The 21,010-nt window shown below is 42.8% G+C and overlaps 3 protein-coding genes and 2 long non-coding RNA genes across 5 annotated transcripts, besides 1 other annotated feature; 2 read left to right on the forward strand and 3 right to left on the reverse strand.

The window, feature by feature from the left end:
• The first annotated feature begins 140 nt into the window (after nt 1-140).
• Mst98Cb (Male-specific RNA 98Cb) lies at nt 141-1,206 on the forward strand. The gene has a single exon (NM_079815.3). It carries the CDS (start codon nt 258-260, stop codon nt 1,053-1,055), a length of 798 nt encoding a protein of 265 aa, NP_524539.1. The 5' UTR covers nt 141-257; the 3' UTR covers nt 1,056-1,206.
• Nucleotides 1,207-1,390: 184 nt separating this feature from the next.
• Nucleotides 1,391-1,893, forward strand: UQCR-14L (Ubiquinol-cytochrome c reductase 14 kDa subunit-like). The gene has a single exon (NM_143357.3). The coding sequence runs from the start codon at nt 1,477-1,479 to the stop codon at nt 1,810-1,812; it is 336 nt and encodes a 111-aa protein (NP_651614.1). The 5' UTR covers nt 1,391-1,476; the 3' UTR covers nt 1,813-1,893.
• Nucleotides 1,894-1,965: 72 nt separating this feature from the next.
• Nucleotides 1,966-2,622, reverse strand: lncRNA:CR44229 (long non-coding RNA:CR44229). Its single transcript, NR_125282.1, has one exon. It is a non-coding gene; the product is annotated as a long non-coding RNA:CR44229 (long non-coding RNA).
• A 6,900-nt stretch (nt 2,623-9,522) lies between these two features.
• Nucleotides 9,523-9,877: a mobile genetic element.
• A 378-nt stretch (nt 9,878-10,255) lies between these two features.
• Nucleotides 10,256-10,914, reverse strand: lncRNA:CR46103 (long non-coding RNA:CR46103). Its single transcript, NR_133474.1, has one exon. It is a non-coding gene; the product is annotated as a long non-coding RNA:CR46103 (long non-coding RNA).
• Nucleotides 10,915-10,973: 59 nt separating this feature from the next.
• On the reverse strand, nt 10,974-11,948 carry CG12516 (uncharacterized protein). The gene has a single exon (NM_143358.2). It carries the CDS (start codon nt 11,908-11,910, stop codon nt 11,008-11,010), a length of 903 nt encoding a protein of 300 aa, NP_651615.2. The 5' UTR covers nt 11,911-11,948; the 3' UTR covers nt 10,974-11,007.
• Between the last annotated feature and the right edge of the window lie 9,062 nt (nt 11,949-21,010).

Here is a 21,010-nt window from a genome sequence, read left to right on the forward strand (position 1 = left end):
TATAAGGTTTTTTCAATTTCTTTTGACAGGTTATGCAATGGTTTCTATCCAGATAAAATTTTCTACCAAATTTTTGTCAAATAGTAGGCCTTGCCTCTGCTTGTCAATCTACCTATGTTCGTTACTCAGGCTTAGCTCGCATTTTGAATCCGGTTTCGCTTCGATACACTTCTAAATTTCTCTGATCAAATTTTATAAGAAACAAAAAACAAAAATTAACTTTTTACTCTTTCGGTTTATTCTAGTCGAAACTTAAAATGTGCTCTCCGTGCGGTCCTTGTAGTCCATGCGATCCCTGCTGCGGTCCCTTCGAGTGCTCACCCAAGTGCTACAATGCCGCCCAATTGGAGGCCTTGCCACAATGTGCTCCACGTATTCCACCACCCTTCCCCAAATGCATCACCGTGCAGCAACCACCACGCATGATCTGCAAGAAACGCGTTGTGTTCACGGAGAAGATTGTGCCGGAGCCAATGGTGGTTAACCGATGCAGGCAGATCACCATTCCAAAGGTCGTTGATGCCACGCGGGTGATCAAGGTGCCCAAGCTGATTTGGGTGTCGCAGATGGTGCGAGAACCCAGAGTAATCTACTACCCCTCGATGATCCCCGACCCCTATGTGGTGTGCTATCCCAAGCGCGTCTGCGAACCACGTGAGGTGTGTCAGTCGATCCTCTGCCAGCCGAAGCCCCAAACCATCGACATTCCGCCGCCGAGGGAGTACTGCTGCTATCCAAATGGACCCATCAACTACAAGCCCAGTGCAGCGTGCCCACCCTGCCCCATTGGACCATGTGCTCCTGGAGGACCCTGCTGTCCGCTGCCCTGCTTCTCCACAAACCAATACCCAGTGGCTGAGGGCAGATGCGGACCATGTGGACCCTGTGGACCCGGATGCGGACCTTGCGGACCCTGCGGACCTTGGGGACCAGGATGCGGTCCTTGCGGACCCTGTGGACCCTGCGGACCCTTCGGACCAGGCTGTGGTCCATGCGGACCGTGTGGACCCTGCGGACCTGGCCCTTGTGGCTTCGGTCCTTGCGGACCATGCTGATCTGTAAAACAGCTGGAAAGATCTACTTGACGTCTGCCAAAAACATTTTGTGACAACTCCGCGTTATGGAAGTCCACATCCGCGCTCAATTATATGACAGTCCAAATTAACTTTGCAAGTTTTGTAAATTAAAGAAGTGCATTGATACAATATTTAAACCACATTTTTTCTTCGGGCATTTGTTTCGGAAATTTCGTTGTTTCATTGCATTTAATATGCTATGTATTTTTCAGATAACGAAAGTTGAGATTCGGGATTTTTGTTTCGAAAGGCCTGTTGGGGAATTTTTATTTTATTTTATTATTATTTTAAAAACTCATACTTGTTAGTTCACCAGTGTAGCCCTGAGTCACCTGTCAGCTTGTGGACTTACTGGTAATAGTTGTAGTAGTCATATCCAAATTATTCTTGATCTTAAATCATGTCGAAATATGTGGCTAGAGTGGGCCCAGCGGTTTTCTCCAAGTTGGGAAAGTGGGCCTACAACATGTCTGGATTCAACCAATACGGCCTGTATCGCGATGACTGTCTGTACGAGAATGAGGATGTGGCAGAAGCAGTGCGTCGTCTGCCCCGCAAACTGTACGATGAACGCAACTATCGCATTCTTCGAGCACTGCACCTTTCCATGACCAAGACGATCCTGCCCAAGGAGCAGTGGACCAAGTACGAGGAGGACATCAAGTACTTGGAGCCCTATCTTAACGAAGTGCAAAAGGAGCGCGAAGAGCGTGAGGAATGGAGCAAAACTCATTGATCCGGATACTTCGGTTACAAAGAATGTCATAACCAAAACATAAAGGTTATTTAAATAAATCGTTAATATAAATAGGCATAGAAAAAAAAACAACTTTAATTATCTGGTTTTAATATCATAACATCTAATATCACTTTATCGCCAGCTTTTTTTAAGCGCGTCTCTCAATATCGTCAGCCGTTTAAAAATCCCCTGCGATCCACAGCAATGTCAACGCAAATAATTTTCGCATTAAGTGCATTCGCATAAATACAATATATGAAATTCATTAACAGCGAATACAATACAAATTAGTGCTGCTGGGTGGGGCGTGAGCCGCCCATTGAACATGTGTATGCCGCCCCACGATTTAAAATGACAGTGGAGGAGTGGGCGTGGCAGCGTCAGCGGCAAACAAAATGCGTGTGCATGGCCCGCACATCCTGTCAATCCTCGTATACTTATGCGCATCCTGTTTAAAATGCAGCAAACAGCAACAATGCAGTTGCAGTTGCGATTGCCGTTGCAGATGCAGATACTTTCGCAGTCGTATATATCTGCATCTCTGCCGCTGTCTGATTGTTCTGGCGCTGCCATTCGACCGGAAGAAATTATTGTTATTCGAATTGATCTGCCATAGTTTCGATTTCGATGTTGGCCACTGCGATAGGCAATGCTCCTGCCATGGAGCGATATCGCTGCGTCTGCGGCCAGTAACTGCCAGAGTTCTGATAACGTCAACGCAGGAGGATGCAGCAAACGTAATGGTTACCCTGTAATGTTAAGGGCTGAAGGTATGTAACGCTGTTCAAAATTTAGGTAAAAGTATCTCCTCAATCCTTAAATTACAAATAATAATTCAAGTAACTGTCAATCAAATCTCTACCCTACCCACATCAATTTCAAAATGATGGCTTTTAACTCGCAATTATGTACTGAGTATTTCTTAGTCTAATTCTTCTTGAGCAGCCCTTTTTTTTCAAGCCGCCATCGTTGCCGTTATTTATTTGCGCTCACATATGCATAAATAACGGGCGGTGGACGTCACCACCCACCCACCCAGCCACCCAACCAACACGGGAACGCCCAACTGGCGCTTGTACAATAAATTGCAAAAATATTATTTTATCAACAATAATTAATTAAATGCACTTAATTGCGTGCCGCAGTTGCTGTTGCTGTGTTGTTGCTCGGCTTTCATTTTTATTTATTTTTGTTGCCTCATTTTTGTGCACATTTTCTGCTGTCCCCCGTTCGACCTTGTTTTTATGCAGCTGCTACTGATGTGGCATGGTGGGTGGTGGCTGCAACATGGTCATCTGCATGCATATGCTTGAGCAGAGTTGTAAGTAGCCATGTAAGTGGACAAGTGGCCAACCGTTCCCGCATCGCATTCACTGCCATTCTCCCCGTTTGGCCGAAACTCTTTCTGCGATTTATGCGTATTTTTAAGTGGCATTAAGTGCGCGTTAACATCTTATGAAGCTGGCAGCGGCAACAATAATTTATTGCGGCAGCAGCAACATCTGGATGGCCATTAAACGCCCCGAAACAAATGCTAATTGACGAGTGCCAGAAAGTGTGCTTAAAAAAAAGAGGCGGTAAGTCGCTGGGAAAGCTTAATGAGTTGTGCGGCTAATTGGAGAAATGCAATTGCAACGCCAACGGAGGAGCAGCAGAACTTGCCGTTGCAGCTGCAACCTGCAACATCTCGAGCTGTTACATTTGCATTGTTATTGCGGCAAGTTGGTGGGCTTGCTGCATTTCTGGCTTTCTGTTGTTAATGAAGTTTGTCGGCCGACATGCGGCAGGGAGAAATATTATGCATACGCCATGTTGGCCAAAAGTTTTACAAATCCCGCTCTGTCCTTTCCTTGCCCTGCCCTCCATTTCCCGACCATGGACACTGCACGTTCCTTGGACACATTTAGTCTCAGTATGTGTATGGTAATTTACAATCCCCTGCGCTTGCAATGTACACATGCCTGCACGTGTATGGGTAAATTGTTAAATTTATACACAAAAGCAACGCTGCGCTGCAACTGCCAAAGTAATTTGCGATAAGTGCGTCAGATTCTTTGGGGAATTTTCGACCAGCACGACCACAGAAGCAGCATCACCATCACCGCTGAAAATAACAACAACAACTACGACAATAATAATGCAACCACAACAACAAGTGAAGTAAAAAGTGAATATTTATTCGGTTTTTGGCGAGGGGTCGCCAGCCAGCATAAACGAAACGAAAATGCGCTGCGATCTCGCACTAAGATTAAAGCCTTTTCGCTTTGGGGAAAATTAAGTTTAGCTGCCCTCTGATTATTGAACATCTTTCGGGGCAAACTTCGTTTACTGCTCTGCAATTACCTTTTTAGGAAGGGGAAACGGAAAGATTGTTTACTTGATTACGATAATACAGTATACAGTGATTGTACAAACACAAACAAATCGTGAAACCGTGAAATTATAAAATATTTCTTTAATTGCCCTAATTAAATTTAGTTGCATTTCTTTTTAATCCTTTTTAAAGTATTGCAAGCATGATAATCCTTAAAGATCTACCTCTGATCTTGGTTATTTATGGGAGCGCTCAAAGGACATGGACAATCAGAAAAGTCCTGGCCAAGTGAAGATGGAAGGCAGCTCAAAAATCCAGCGCGCATTTCATTTGCGGCTTGTCCTCTTTGCCGCAACTCCTCTTTAGTGTGTGTGTGTTGGCCACAGTATACGTGAGCACCTCCCTCGGTAAATAAGTCACTGGTGTATGCATATATACTTAAATATATGGGTGTGTGTAAAAAAAGGCAATTTGTATTTCAGCGTGTGCTTTTTTCAGCGCTGCCCCGCAATGCTGTAATAATAAATTGCATAAAAGTATGCAATGAAAATAAAAATGCCAGTGCGTAATTAATGAGTCAAGGTGGTGTCATATGGTGCTTACCCACACACACACACACACAATGGCGCGAGATGGAGACATGCGACTTTGCTGCGCATTGCGTGTTAAGTCGCGTATTTCATGGCGTTTATTTATTATGCACAAAGTGCCATCAGGAATGGAGCACGGGGATAACTTCCCGCCCATTCGGGGGCCCAACAAAATTATTGACTCAATTTGTAAGCTTGCACAGAAGCCACACACACAGATAGCGATTCGCGTACGCTTATACAGTTCGGGTCGAACAATTAGCACTTTACTAAAGAACTAAAATTCGACTTAAAAAATAGGTTAGTATCACAGTGCAATAACGCTTAAAACTAGAAATATTGTTTCATACATATTGACAGACATAGAGGCATTTCCAAGCTAGTGATGCTATTTTCTCAATCCGCACTGTACTCACACTCGCACACTGCAGAGGCGTACGTGTGTAAGCTCCGCAGGCGCGTTAATTGCTTATGGGGCTCACATTATTCAGCTGTCATTCGGCAAATGGCAAGCACATACACGCCTATTCTCGCAATTCTCCTGGTCGAGAAGAAGAAATGGCCAAAGTTGCGGCTTTGGCAAACAATTAGGCAGCTAATTTGCAGCGGCTAAAAGGGCTGGGCGCGGCCTAATCCTGCCTTTCTGGCCAAAAGACAGGGCAGACAGGACGCCTCAGGGACGCTGTCAGTCAGTCAGGCGGTTTGACTGCAAGCAACGTAGGGCGGGTGAGTGAGAGACACGGAATTTGGTATGAAATTTGGGCCAGCAGCTAAATCACTGCCAAATCCTTTTGACAAATACGCACACAAGGACGCCCAGACACAACTAAGCTGGGAGATGCTGACTGCTGCCTGCTGAGCTGAAAGGAAACGGAAACACGCTAATATGGCAAGTTATTCAAAAGGCATTCCAGATCGAGATAAATGCACTTGCCTCTCCTCGAAGATGAGATGATGTTGCACGGAAAAAAAGGGGAGCCACAGGATTACATAACAATGACGGACTTTTATATCTTCCAAGTAAGTAATGTCATAATGCCAACTAATGATTTTAATGTACAAAACGTTTTCGACGTGATTCATTACATATTGCTTAAATGCTTACCTGTATCTCAAACGATACGTTTCTGCAGCTTATCACATTTTTCTTATCCAATAGGCTCTGTAAGGTCTTGATGAAGCTCCACTATTTCGCTCAGTGTACAGCCGTTACGAGAAGAGCTGGCAGCGCAGCGTTGTCAACTGAGTGCTCGGCTGTCAACACACCGAAAACTAAAAAGGTGACAAGGACAAAGCGCTCCCTGGGCTGCTGTGGTTAACTGCTAGGATGCGTGGATGCCAGGATACTGGGATGACTGGATGGGGTAGGATACTAAAATGCCAGCACATGGCAGCTGTCATGCGTGCAATGGAATGGCTCCGATTTCTGGAGCCTTGGATCCGCGGCTTACGGCTAAGTGGCAAAAGTTGCAGCGCTGGATGCACAGGGAAAAATCATATATGCCTTGAATAAAACCTAACTATATATATCAGGTTAATGTTTGTATGGTGTTTAATGCGTCACAGGAGACACAACATGGTAAGTAACTGAAACTCTATTGACTTCGAAAATTATCCCATTTTTCCGAGTGACCCGGGCAAGCGCATCAATCAGCCAACGGCATCCGCATCAGAGGAAGCCGTCTCCTGTCAGCCGTAATTTACGCGCATTCACGCTCACTCCGCTCCCAAATGGCAAACAAAGGACGCGGAAGGGTGACAGGCTTCGCAAATCGTTTTGATTTTGCACACACGTGACTGATTCACCGGCTGCCGGTGAAGGAATCCCCATAAAGGGCGGATGACGCCATAAGACAGGATCTCCAAGATGCGCTGAACTAGAGCGAATGTAAATGTAAAGTAAATGAAGCCCCTCGACGGCGTTTGAATGCGAATAATGAGAACTTGAGTTCGAAAATGATTTGAGAATAATATGATGGTGGAGAACAAAGAAGGAAATCAGCTCGAAATGTAGCATTTGTTAAAGTTCTGCATTTCTCGATTGTTATGCATTATGAAAAGTTACTGCAGCATCCTTTTTACCATAACTAATCTCAACGATTTCCTCACATTATCTAATTATTTGAACAATCGTTTTACTTGGGCACCAAACATTGTAATAGCCGAAATACAAATCTCATTTGGCCTGCCATTTGTAATGATAACAATTTAATTCAATAGAAAATAGTTTTGTGAGCTTACGGATAGCCATGGAACATGACGTGCTTGGACAGCAAAATCAATTCCCCGGCAAACACACACAGAAGTAAACGGGTGGCATGCGGGTGCCAAACAGGTGATCATTAGATTTGGCAAGTCGCAAACGATTCGCAACGTATTTACAACATTGAATCGACATTATTACGGAATGGCTGGCTGAATTGAATTGAATTATTATAACAGTTTCTGTTGTCAACGCTTCCAAACGTGTGTATCTCCATGCTTGCGTGTGTGTGTCTCGCGTCAATAATGTGCCTTTGTGTATTTGTATCTATATCTGTGGCTGGCAAGTACGTGACAGACGCGGTTTGGCGCGATTAAATTACGTTTATGATTATATTTTGTTACAAACACAATGCCATCGCGCGCACACACATACACACTGCCATAAACAATCGACACACACACACGCATACATACTCAATCAAGAGGGCCATGACACATTGTATTGAAGTGAAAATGGTTAACAATTGCGGCGGGAGCAACAATAAAACCGTATTGATTCATGCTTGTGATGGATTTTCCTATTAAACTCTCACTGCGCCCAACTAAACAAAAGCATTAATTGAATTTTAATTAATTCAAGAAGGTGTCCCACGGCGAGCTGAAGTCAATCAAAATAACCGAGCGGATTAGATTAAACGGCCTTAGGTATTCAACTCAAAGAACCCACCCAAAGATCAACTCAAAGATCCCACTGAGTCCCGCCAACGTGTCCCTATGTCTACTCTACGAGTAACGGGTAAAACTACCATTTAATTTGCAATACGTTTGGCTTTAAAATAAATTTTCAACTCTTGTTTCAACGGCTCGCTGTTAATTTTTCACTTGCCCTTCGACATCAACGAGATTAACCGCACTTTATGCAAATGGGATGCTCAAACACTTCTGGCAATCTCAACACTTTCGTGCTCCGAGGAGCCACTTGAACTGCACCTCGAAGTCATCCTCTCGACGCCTTCGTCTCATCCTCTCCTGTTACGGCCTCCTGACATTAAATATCATTCCGTCTGACGCTTATTGCTTATTGCAAACGGGCGGAAGGCAACAAAGGATATCGCAGTGGTGCTTACACATAATATGAAATTAATAACAATCATACGCCACGTTGCCCGCCTGCCAGCCAGCCCGGCATCTCCGTTTCCCAGCATCCCGGCTGAGTTTGCCATTTGCCACTGACAGGCGCATTTGGGTTCATAAGTTCTGCTCGCGAAGATTTCTAAAACTGTCAGAAATTGCAGTAAAATTACGCAGGACATCGGAGGCTCGGGGAAATGGGTAATGGGAGGCGGTGGAGCCCAGCTGCCAGAACGCTTATTAAAATATAAATATGCTAAAACAAGAAGCGCGTGCGGACGCCAAATGGACGAAGGGCTTTCGCCCAGCGAAGGCAAAACAACAGCACAACGCAACACGGAGAGAGCACCGGGCGAAGTTAAAAAACTAAAGTTTTATACTATAAAATAATTTCAACTACTTGAAATAAGCACAAGAGAGCGCGCAGGGGGAAATCTCGAGAATTGAGGGAGGGGAAAAAATAAGAAACAAAAAGCGAAAACAAAAATTTACTACACAACACAACTAAAGTGGAAATTTCATGCGCGCTATGGAAACTTTAGCACTTTCGCCCACCGCCTGGAAAACTGCATCTCCATCCCCCGGGAAACTCTGACAGCCAACAACGACGGCAACAACTACTAACCATGCCAGTCAGCCAGTCAGCCAAGGCAGAAAGCAAAGTTGTTTCTTTGCAAACAATGCGCAGTTATTCTTTTGGCGAATTTCGGACCAAGGTTATTCCGATATGTATTATGCAGGCGCTGCCCGAGCTAAGGAATCTGCGTTACTGAAAATATTTAAAAACAAATAGCAGAACTGCTCCAACAGCAACTACAGCAGCAACAGCAGCAGCGGCAATCCATGGACTGGGCAAATACATTTTTGATTGACTGCTGGCCGGCAGCGTTGGCTCCTGAGCCCTCATTCGATTTTCATTAGTGAATGCACACAAAGAATACCAACTTCGGAGCGAGCGAATGCATTTGAAGCGCAATTAGGCAAACATTCTGGGTGGTATGTTTTGAGGAGAGGCAACCACTCCAACAATCAATCAATTAGCCAATTAGTCGGCAAACTCATCACGCTCATCAATTCCTATGCAAAACTAACTAATTTGCGCACACAGCTAATCAAATTTAATTAAGACATCCAGTAAACATCGTGGCGAGCCGAGAACCAAAGGCTTTACGCATACGCCTCCTTTTACCTGGAAAACAATTGCGGTGATGTAACTAGTAGCAGCTGCTGAAACTACTAACTAACTAACTAATTTTTCAGAATTTTTTAAAATTAATCTAGAGAAATTAGAAAAAATTTAATTGTAAGATAAGTATTCGACATGTTGTAAACTGCGTAAAACTATGAATTTAGTGTTAATTGCTTAGGTTAACAGGGCGTACACATAATTTCCAAATCGATCTAAAAGTATGCACTGGAAACAATAACAACAAAATGACTTCTTTTTACCTTTTTTTTTTTTTTTTTTTTTTTTTTTTTTACGATGATGTTTTTATTATTTGATCAACGCACTGTTACCCATGCGGCAACTTAATTTGATCTGCTTAAATTATTTTATTTTACAATGTGTCTTGGTTACTTAAGACTAACAGATTTTTAATCCTAAAAAAGATAGGGAGAATTATAATAGTTGATATAACATAGTAATTATTATTTATTTGATTATTCTAATGAATTTTAAAACTAAGACTTTCTAGGTCAAAACCAGGTTAGGGAGGTCATGAGGGTGGTGTCGCTTGAGTCTTCTTTTGACTCTAGTCCGAGGGTCAGCATTGACCACAGCTGCAGTTCCTAGCTTCCTTGCTAGGCTGTTGGGGTGTACGACTTCTTTTTACCTGACGTGTACATAATGCATTATATGCCTAAAAGTATGCAACGAAAAATAAGTTTTTGTGTTTTTCGATAACATGGCGTATACACAATGTTTAAGAATGCCCACACTTTCATGTGCTCCAGTTTACATCATTTTGACCGCAGCTGTTCTCCAACAATCTACGGGGCTTCAAGCCCATTGTCTGTTTGATTTACCGGTGAAATATAGTAGTTGTACACGAAAGCAGGCCAAACTAAACTCGTTTCAAGTCCCAACATTTTCGGTTATCAATGCAAATGCGTGGCGTTGTTGCTCAGCGGTGGGCACCACCGCAAAAAGGCTTACCTGCAGACAATGCGTGCCACGCCCCCGCGGCACTCAACGCCTCTATATATGGCTATATTCGCCATGGCCGACGGCTGTGCTTTTGTTTGGAACTTTTCAGGCCGGTGTTACCTGCCACTACCTGCAGTTGCGTGTGGGTGAATAAATGCTCGATGGGTGGGGCCTGGCATTCTACCAAATCGGTCGGACCTCGGGCAATTTTAGAGTTCTTTTATTACCAACTTGTTAGCTGTTTATTTGGCGCATTATTGACTCAACCGCTACCCGAAAACCCCAAGCAATTCCAGCACTACTAGGCCCAGTGCTCCCGGATCCGGATACGGCGCCGTGCGTTTAGATAATCAACTAAACACTTCATTATTCCGTCCGTTGGGTGGTGCAAATTGCTTCCACTCTTCCGCCCACTATTTTTACGTAGAGGGGAATGTGCGAAAATCCTCTGGTTTATTTCGCGCATTTGCCATGCACGCGTTTTTAGCTGCTTTCCTCCCTTTTTTTAATTGAATGATAAAACATCGCTGCACAGCCTATTCCGATTCGCAGTGAGAGGCATTAATTTAGATTAGCGAACGAAAAGTGCGAGTTGAATGTTCTCAACAGGCTTTCTGTGTGTAAATAGCTGTTGAAATCCCCAGCCCATTGAATTAGATTGCATGCATTAGATACTGACACAACACCTAAAGGTAAGGATTGAATGATTCCCTAATTGGTAAGGATACCATTCATTTTTGAGTAAAATTAAATAAGTGGCGATAAGATTCGAATAATGGTATTGTATTTACCCAGCTTACACTTCAATTGCCAAATATAGTTCCAACTGGATATATGATAATCTTTCTCTCGCCATTTATGGGCAGGGTTTCATAGTGATAACCACGATGTATACAAGCACTATACTTCCTTAGCTCGAATGCCCGCTTAATGGGCTCCATATCGACCGTGAAACAGTTGATCTTAAAGGTATCGAGTAGATTCATCATGCCAATTACATCGTAAACACTCGAAACCCGCTCATTCCATATACTAACCGATGCGATTGGTAGGGGATATTCCTTTCTATATATCTGAGTGGCTTCGAAAGGGGTGCGAAAAATATGCATGGTTATAATGCCAGTGGGTCCATCGCCCAGAAATTTGTGTGGTATGTCCCGCACCATTATGGGCGTGGCATCGGGTAAGACACGATCTGAAGGACCTATTATAGTTTTCGGCCTAAGTTCGTCAATCTTCATCAGAGTGCGCTTGTAGCACGGATGATTGGCCACCCTGGCATCCAAGGGTTTCATCAGAATTTTTACTCGGTTTTCGATTTCTTCGGCTAAAGCTTCTTGTACCAAGATCACGGCAACCGCATCTAAGGCAAAGGGATCCTGTAGAGATTCGACCAGGTGATGCAGGGCACAATTGACATCGCCATCCTCGAAGATGACCATCATGCAGGGTGCATTCCAAGCGTACTTTACCTCTTCTTCCTTCGGCTCCTCAGATACCTCAATTACCTCTTTTTCGGATTCAGAAACCGCTTCCGATTTCTCTGTATTATCTTCCACCTCATTCTCATTCGATTTTTCTTCGAAATTAATATCTTCCGTTGGGGGCTTGATTGCATCCTCAATAATATCGGGAAGTGTTATCCTACCGACCATAACACTTGGCAGGATTTGCACCATTTGTCGAGTTATTACCGGGCTGATCATTATGCCAGCTATAATTTAAATAGCTATATTGATAATTTCGAAGGTTGAAAGTATAAATTTGAATTCGGTTGTGAAATAAAAACAAAAGCACACTGAAGAACCTCCTGATTCTGACGCACCATTAAAATAATATATTATGGTTTAAGACCGCCACAAATTATGTTGAATACTACTTGAAAATTAAAAGAGTTTATGGGGGGAAATAAATTTAAAAACGAAAAGTGATTAAAATTTGTTAAAGCGCGTACGTCCTAGAACAATAAACATAAATAATCATTTCAACGGGGCTCCATTAAAATTAATCTATCAGAGCCGAAAATGAACAGCATATTTCACAAAATTTGGACTGAGACTCGGGATTTTGCGGAATATGATTTTGCTATTTTTCCACAATAACTGGCCTGTGGCAGCGAAGAAAACCAAAGCCAAGCTGTCTTGCTTGACATGCCTGGGGCAAATAAATATTAATGAAATGCATTTCATCAGCGATACCAAATTACAAAATGTGACTCCACTCGGAGCAGACCTAAGGCCAAGTTAATTCTTGACTGGACTTCAGCAAATCTTAAATGCAATTACGCTCTAGCATTTGTCGGAACTGCTTTTTGGTTTTGGCCTGCAGAAGCAGTTAAGCTCAAGTTGACCCATTGTCAACTAATTGACAAATGAATGACTTGATTTGCTTGACAGCATTTGATTCGATGCTGTTGCCAAAATCGCAGCCAGCTCCTGAAACTGAGCACGAGAACGAGTCTGAGCCAGGACATGAGCATTTTACACTCATTAAGTTTAATTACATATTTTGCTGGGCATTCGAGGCTGAAGTGCCTGCAGTTGGATGAAGATTATCTCAGTCGAGTGGAACAATGGAGCTGCTTTGTGTCTGACTAAATTCAAAACCTAATAAACCGTCTACACTTTGGCAGTGCGGCATGAACACTTTGCTGAGCAATACAAATATGTAGAATGGAAAAAATTGTGTTTAAATAGTTTAAGCGAACATAAAAGTTAGCATAGGTTATAGCCATATTTCTTTATTAACAGCATTAAATATTCCACCAACTTGCTCTCTTTGCATTTCCGTTCGCTGAATTCATTGATGTCCATAAATTATTGTCGACATTTATGTAATCATGTTTGATGGCATTAATTAGGTTGCAATGATCAATTATCTGGTTTAAATTTAGTGAAGCTCCCATCAAGTTAACCCCTTTTATGTGTTGCTCTTTAGGCACTTTAAAACCAGCACACATTACAAATCATTAAGGGTTCATTTTGCTTAACATTTGTCAGGCTGCAAGGATTCCAAAGGGAGCTCCTTCCAATTCCTGCATATCAGTACACATTTTTTTCGGTTCGATGTCAAACAGTAGGATCGTAAAAACGATGCTCGTTAGAGGCAAAGTTTTATGCCTTTTATTACACGACCCAAAGAGGCATGTAGCGACCTCAATGTCGCCCTTTCAGGCCGGACTCAGGGTTGTCAAGTTTCGCATTGAAAATGAATATAATACTTTCATGTTTTATTCAAAATTAAGCATAGTTTTAAGAGTATGATTATTGAACTTGAGCTAGTTTAATGTTACATATTTTTAATTTTTTTTTCTTAGTTTCGCTTTATGACAACCCTGAGGAGAACGTGCAAAGTCTCCCGACGCACGTAAAACCAAATCAGACGAATGGACTAAACGTATTTGGGATGTAGCGAAGGCAGCTAGATTTTTATCCAGACCGAGCTGCATGATTGCATTTTATGTTCGTCTTAATTTTTTATGTCTACTCTGCGAGTGCGAGGCCATAAATAAAGCAACAATCAATTTTCATACGCCGCACTCTTGTGCGACATCGCAGGCAACTGGAGTCGTAAAAACGTGAAGTAAAGGAAACCGAACTCCGAATTGTAATCGTATATTTTAACATAATATTATTGCACACCCAGATGCGAACAAAACTGGCATTTGCAGGCCCCACTCACTTAAACATCATTAAATATGAAAATTCATCTGCAATTTATCAATTATTTATTTATGGCAATGCTCCTTTCGCATTTTACGCATGTGTTAATGAATAATTTTCTCGTTTTCCCCCTTTTGCTTGGGCCTTCCCCTCCCCGAACATACCCCTCTCCATTAACCATGGTGCGTGACTGAATGTAAGTATATGTCCTGTCCGATTCTGTTCAATCAATTCGCATTCGCTTTTGCATTTTTATTGCACTTTTCCGGTATGCAAAAATATTAAAGGTAGACTGCGATACGAATAAAAAATACCTAGCATTTTAGCCAGATTCCTTACGATGGTATTGATAATACATATAAACTATACATTAAAATATTTTTAATACTCTATAGTACAATGATAGTATAAATAAATCGTATGATCTATTTGCTACCCTTCGACTGTTACTTATCTTCCATCAAAGGGAATACATCCAAGTACTTAACAAATACCCTGTAATGAAACAAAATAATACGTGTATGCTCCACTCAGATGAAAGGAAGAGTTTGAGAGTCCAGAGCCCATTTCTCAAATGTCGCACATTAATGCGCATGAAATGTTCGTTGGTTGTGTGTTATTTTTATTGCACAAAAGAGCAGCAAATTGCATGCGGGTGGTTGTGGATGTGTGAAGACAGCAGCTGCCAGCGAGTACAGTGAAACAAAACCAAACCGAACCGAATCTCCACCTCCTTTGGTCTATCTGTGATCCGAGGCGGGGTCGTCAACGCGGCATTTTTCAATCAAAATGCACACAATTTGCAATTTAAATGTTGATTTCGTTAATGCGGCGAATAACTCAATGGAATGAACACATATGGGCTGCTTGGGGCTTTGGCACTGGCTTTGTTATCGAACTGAAATGAATAGTTTATGCGAAGTCCGCACTTGTGGGTTGAGTTTTGAACGGGTTGCTTTCGAATGATTTCGAATGCTTTGGTTGGTTTGGATGGTGCGGATAAGTGCCGCGAAATTCTGCTGCCTGGCTGCGTTTTATAGCAGAAGATGAATTGTAAATTGCATAGCAAATGAAATCAATTTTAATGGACATTGCTTATGTATTCGACAAATGCTTATTAAGCATTCATTATAAGCGAACCGCACTTTTATGTGTGCACGCGCATCCGAGCCATAAATTGTGAGAAAAGTATGGCCAGTTAAGCGGCTTATCAATGTTTGCAGATGCGTTGGCAATGGTAATTGAGTGCTCTTAAATCCGTTTCAAATCCATGTCGACTTATAATAAATTAAACCACGCCTCGAACGAGTTGCCAATTTGTCTCGTTTTTAAAACAAATACTCATTTTAAACCTTTACTAAGATATTCATTCTTGTAAATTCTACATAAAGTTGAAGAGTAGTACATACGGCTAGTATTCAGAGCGACCTTTTGCCACAGAGTGCTCCACCCTTCCGCAATTATTAGTCAGCCAGATCCTCCACTGCTCCATCAGCCATCACAGACCATTTGACAACTTGCTCAACACTTTCCGTCGCAACTACGCAACTTGACGCGTGGCCAACTGAGTGGGTGAGTGAATGGATGGGTGGATTGGTGGATGGCGGGATGGGTGGATGAGTGGGTGACGGGCTGAGTGAGTGGTGCTCTGAGTGGTGCAGTTGGCCCGACCATGGCCGTGTCTTCGTCGCCAGCCATCAGCCAGTCAGGCAGCAAATGAGCAAAGGGAAAATTACATTTGGGACGCCGGCGTGTCGCCTCCATTGGCATGCAACCCCAATGCAAAACTTTTTTCGCTTTTCCGCTGCCGCCCACTGCCAGCCATCGAGTGCAAATTAAACCGAGCAGCGCACGAGGTTAATTTCACATGCATTTCACTGGCAATCAGTGCGTGCTCCACTCAACGGGTAATGCTGCACGGAGAGAAAATGCGGCTTAGTTCGGTTCATGCGACCAAAGCAAAAAGGAATTCATTCTCCAAAATGGTCAGCATATCAAAAAAATCAAACTGAGAAGGAAGTACAAACAGGAAATGATCACCTCTTTAAACTACCATATTAGAAGTAATTCAATTAACTCTCATGTTGAAACAGCATATTTCTCTGAGTGTACTGCTGGTGCTGGTGGTGCCAGCCCCGGGTGGCGATAGTGGTGCTGCTGGTGGCACTTAGCCCAAGCTACTTACACTGCGCTTTGACTGCCTGATGACTGGCGAGGAAGGAGTGTGGGAGTGACGAGGTAATACGGGGGGTTGTCCTCTAATCCGAAACTCATTTTCCACCCCACGAAAGGGATGGGAATGGTAACTCCATCGGAGGGACAGGAACCGAGGACATGGCCCAAAGGGCCCGGAGTTTCTTCTTGGCCCGTGGTTGAGATAATTGCGTGTAACAGGTGTGAAAGACGGAATTTACAATGGAGATAGTGCTAGAAAGAGCTTAAGAGGTTTCCAGCAGCTACACAAATTAACTTCAAGTCGTCGCATTTCTTTGGGAGCATACACAGCAAGAAAACAGCAGCCAAATTATTGAGTATATGAAATTTTGAAAACATTTTTCAATGGTTGCAAAGGAAGCTAGTTTTTATGAGGGCACAACTGTTCAAATCAAAATCAATTCTCATTCTATTTAGCTGGAGAAAGAAACATTAATTTTCCAGTGAAAGCGAAAGGAAGCTATCTACATTAACTTAAGTAAAAGGCACCGCAAGTTTTCGAGGACAATCTTAATGGAAATTATTATTCATGCACATTACGCGACAAATGCTATCTGAACTCGCCCAGGATTCGTTCATCTACATATAGTATATACGATTCATTTGCAGCGGCACCTCGAGCGCCGCAAATTCCGTTTGTGTCATGAGTTTTGCCTTTTAATTAACACCGTCCATATACAGCAACAATGTTCCGGCAGCAAGTCGCAACTCAAAAAGTTTCGTAGCTTATGCGTTTTTAGTGTCCTTTTGCCAGGAGCGAATGTCCTGGCACTACGTTCTCATTAGGCGCTAGGTGAAACGAAGAAAAATTGCCGTAGACTCTCCCTTTTGGCCCCCTTTTTCATTTCGTATCTTGTGGATACACGCAGTGCGCATGGTCCAATTAAATTATTGCCAGTGCTGTCGGCTAATAGAATAAGAAATCTTCTTTCTGCCAGCGCCACGCAAAAAGCATATGTTAATTTGCTACCCAGAGTGCGAGTGGTGGAGTGGGGGAGTGTGGTGGCGAAGGGGGTGGGGGGAGGGTGATAAGGTCCTGGGGCTCATTAGGATGTCCTTGCCACAACACTTGAAAGGGAATTTTTAATCCCGGCGTGCCAGTAATCTCCGTAGAAAACGGGCCCGGCACTGAGACAAAGTTTGCCATTAGGTAAATGTGCATTGCCGCTCCAACAAATCGCAACAACTGTTAATGTTAATTATATTACATGCTGCCTCAGTCCTCAAAGCACAAGCCCACACCTACACACATCCGAGGCAACCTTGGACTGGCTAAAAGTTTCGAGCCCATTTAAAGGCCCAAGGTTCCAGTCAAAACAAATAAAAGGGTCCCAGCACTCAAGCACCTGACCCGCAAAAAAATGTAAAAAAGAAAAGAAAATTTTAGGAGAAGTTCTTCGTCATTATCTTTGACACACATTAGAAACTAATAAGTTATACACCCAAAATAAAAGATTCTTGGTATCACAGGTATCTCGTCTTCCAAGAAAGACCCATATAATTATGAACTATTTGACTAAGTGGCTCTATTATTACAATACATCAGGAAAGTTTATGGTATAGTTTGAGATTTTCTCTCTATTTCTCCACTGCAAAGATAACCCGAGGTATTTTGGTTAATCACAAGTTGGAGCTGCTATCTCGACGGAACCTTCAACCTGCATCATTACGGATATGTAGTTTCGGCTTGGTTACACGCACAGAAAGGCGGGGCGCATTTGCATGCAACGCCGTGATGCAAATGAAACATAATGAAATTGTAAAAGTTAGTTCCAGCGAATGATAAAATTTGCATTTCTCACAAAAGGAGCGATTCGGCGGAAGTCGAGATTTGCGGGGCGCTCGACAAAACTTTGACATTTTTATGTGGCTGGCATTGCATTTGGAGCGATTTGCTTAGAAATTGTCTTTAGCATTCGCGTACTTGACATTTAAACGTGTGACAAACATTTCGAGGGGATAAGTTTATCGAGCCGAAGGATAAAGGATACAGGCAGGCCACAGTGCAGAGGTTGCAAACTTTTGTATTTGTAAATGCAAATACGCAGCGACAGTTTGGGATGCACTGGAGCATGTGGTGGACGGAAGCGAAGCGTGAGAGCTCCCGGAATATTTAGCGGCGACATCCACGGGAAATGAAGAACGTGTTCGGAATGAGTTGATCAAACAGTGTAGAAGCCAACCAAGTTTCTAACTTACAACTTAGTTTTCTGACGTTTCTAGGAATAAAGTATAAATGCAGCTTAGCTGTAACTTTATTCTTTAGCCCACAACCTTGATGAAACACAAATATTATTAAATGAAAATGTAGTTCTCCATAAATTGGCATTAATTAACTTTTGTGCCTTTTGCGAAAAGTCTTACAAATGATTGGGTAATTCATTTAAATTGCAATTTCAACGCTAGAGCTTAATAAAACTCGCAATAAATCCAAAGAGCCTCCGTTCGTTTGTTGAATTTACATATCAGATAGATGTTTATTGACTTTCCACGCCATTTGGCAAGTTAATTCGGTTTCCTGAATTCTGTAAACTATATTCAAAATTAATAAGTTACCAGGAAAGCGTTGATGAGAATATTTGCATGCGAAGAAAAATTCGTATAATTTGGTAATTGCAATTAAAATATAACAAAATTTAACGCTCAACAGCAAGAGGATATGACGAAATATGATTGAATTCGGACACCAATGCAAATTTAATACTTTTTAGCCGTGAATCCTGAATCGTGAATCTCTCGCTTAATATCCGTTTTGATGCCGACCAGGCTGCACTTTATCCACTATTATGGTGCATAAATAAAATCACAGCAAGAGGCCAAAAATGTCGGATGTCGACGCGGACTGACCTTTGGGGAAAAAAAAATCCAAAAGTCCTGAAAAAAGCAGCTAGCTACCGAAATACAGTGCGAAAAATTGTGCTCATAATTTTTAGCAGTTGGACAATTTATTGTCGCATGCAATTAGGCGAACTCGTAAATTCTGCGAGACTGTCGCAACGCACAGGAAAATAAATAAAATTAAAGAACAGCTAACGGAAAAAGCGAAGCACAAGAAATTTATTTAAAGGAAACTATAATTCACAATTTGCTGCCCCGCAGCCATGGCTTTCTTCTGTTCCGGGTTTCTCCAGTTGGCTATTTATGAGCAATTGCCAGGACGTGGCGAAGATTCACGAAAGGATTCTCAAGATCCTGCAGCAATAAACACAGACCAATACATAAATGAGTGCGCATATCAAGAGGCGAAATGTGTAAATATGCTTATTGTAAGCCCGAGCATGTTTGAAAATCTTAAAGTAGCCGACTTTAGATGCGTTGCATACCCGCCACGAATGCACCACTCATGGATTCAATTGGGGGGCTAAGCTGGGGCTAGTTTACCTCTTTTCGAGACGAGAATTGTGCATTAGTGAAACAATTCTGTGGCATAAAGAACACTCCCCCCACCAGCCCCTCCCAACACACGTGCATGTGTGAGCTGCTCGTATCAAAGCAGCCGGAGCAAACAACAAAATGGCCATTAGGTTGCACAATAAAAATGTTTAAAATACTATATGGTGGAGGATACCGTTTGTGTGGAGCAAACGAATCCGTGCTGAGGTATACAAAATTTAAAAACGAATGAACAATGTTCTGCCACTTAATTGATTGCAATAAAATTTAAGTCGCACAAAATGTTCAACTTATGGTTATGCTTAATCAATTTTGTAAAAGATTTTCTAGGCAAATAAGTTCTTCAGCTGACTTTAGAGTATGCATCAGGTCATGATGACCCAGGTTCCACCTTTTGTTGCCGGCAACTATTCGTGGCATTTTGTTGTGCATAAATAGCCAGACTGTTTGCACTTTTAGACGCCCGGTACGTGTCTTGTGGCATGCCTCGTCGGCTTAAAGCCCGCCTCAAGCTGGCGAGTCAGGTCAAGCGGCTTTAATGCGGCCACACTGCGTATACTCAATACGCGGCCAGGGGACAAATCAGAACATCTATTTTGCATGGCCGTCAATATAGACGCGCCAGCGTTGAAAGCCAGCCATCGCAGCTACACATTTATGACAGGCGGCTCTTTTTTTGCCATTAACCAAATGCGACGCTGATGAGCAGGGCACAAAAGGGGAAAAAAACACCGAAACACTGCACTCGGAGGCAGCGCACTTAGCGGGAATACACTGTACGAAGGCAGTGGTGTAAATATGACTCCTCTGAAAATAAAAAAAAAGTCATTCCTAAAAGTGTTATTTATCATTTTTTGCATACCTTTTTAATAGTTTACTAGTTTTAATATAGTTTACTTCTCCACAATACGCGTGCCACATTAATGACAATGGTTATGTCCATATTTTCTGTCGGTGCAAAATAGAGGGACAACTAGGATGGCAGCACGGCTGGATGGCAGGCAAACCAATGAGTGTCCTTTGCTGGCAGAATGGCTGCATGGTTGGGCGGCTGGCTGGCCGGATGGCTTGCTGGCATAGCAATTGAAGTCGAGTTTGAAGTAGCATCTCGTTGGGCTATCAACGCCATCATTGCCATCATCATCAACGCCAGGACGAAGCCGCTGTCGCCGTGGCAAAGGGCAAGCCAGAATGGATCCTTGTTGGTGCCACCGACGCGCTGCCTCCGCCGATGCAGCTGCTGTTTTTATTATTGTTATGGGCCCATAACTGTCAGCGCAATAAATTTTCCATTTTGCTCAAGCACCACTCTCATTACAAATGCAACGTTGTCGTTGTTGCTATTGCTATTGCCATGGCTATTGCCGCTGAAGGATATTCAAGGAGCAGCCTGGCCGCCTGGCTATTTGCAAATCAGTCGGCCACGCAGTTGCGACGTTGTTCGTCAGCCAAGGGTTAATTAAAATGCGCCAAATCAGCGCCATTAGCGCCTTCAATTTGCCGCTCTGTTCGTAGTCCAGTCCATAGATCCTTTGGC

Source organism: Drosophila melanogaster, chromosome 3R, assembly GCF_000001215.4.
Source record: "Drosophila melanogaster chromosome 3R".
In the NCBI taxonomy this organism is placed as follows: domain Eukaryota; kingdom Metazoa; phylum Arthropoda; class Insecta; order Diptera; family Drosophilidae; genus Drosophila; species Drosophila melanogaster.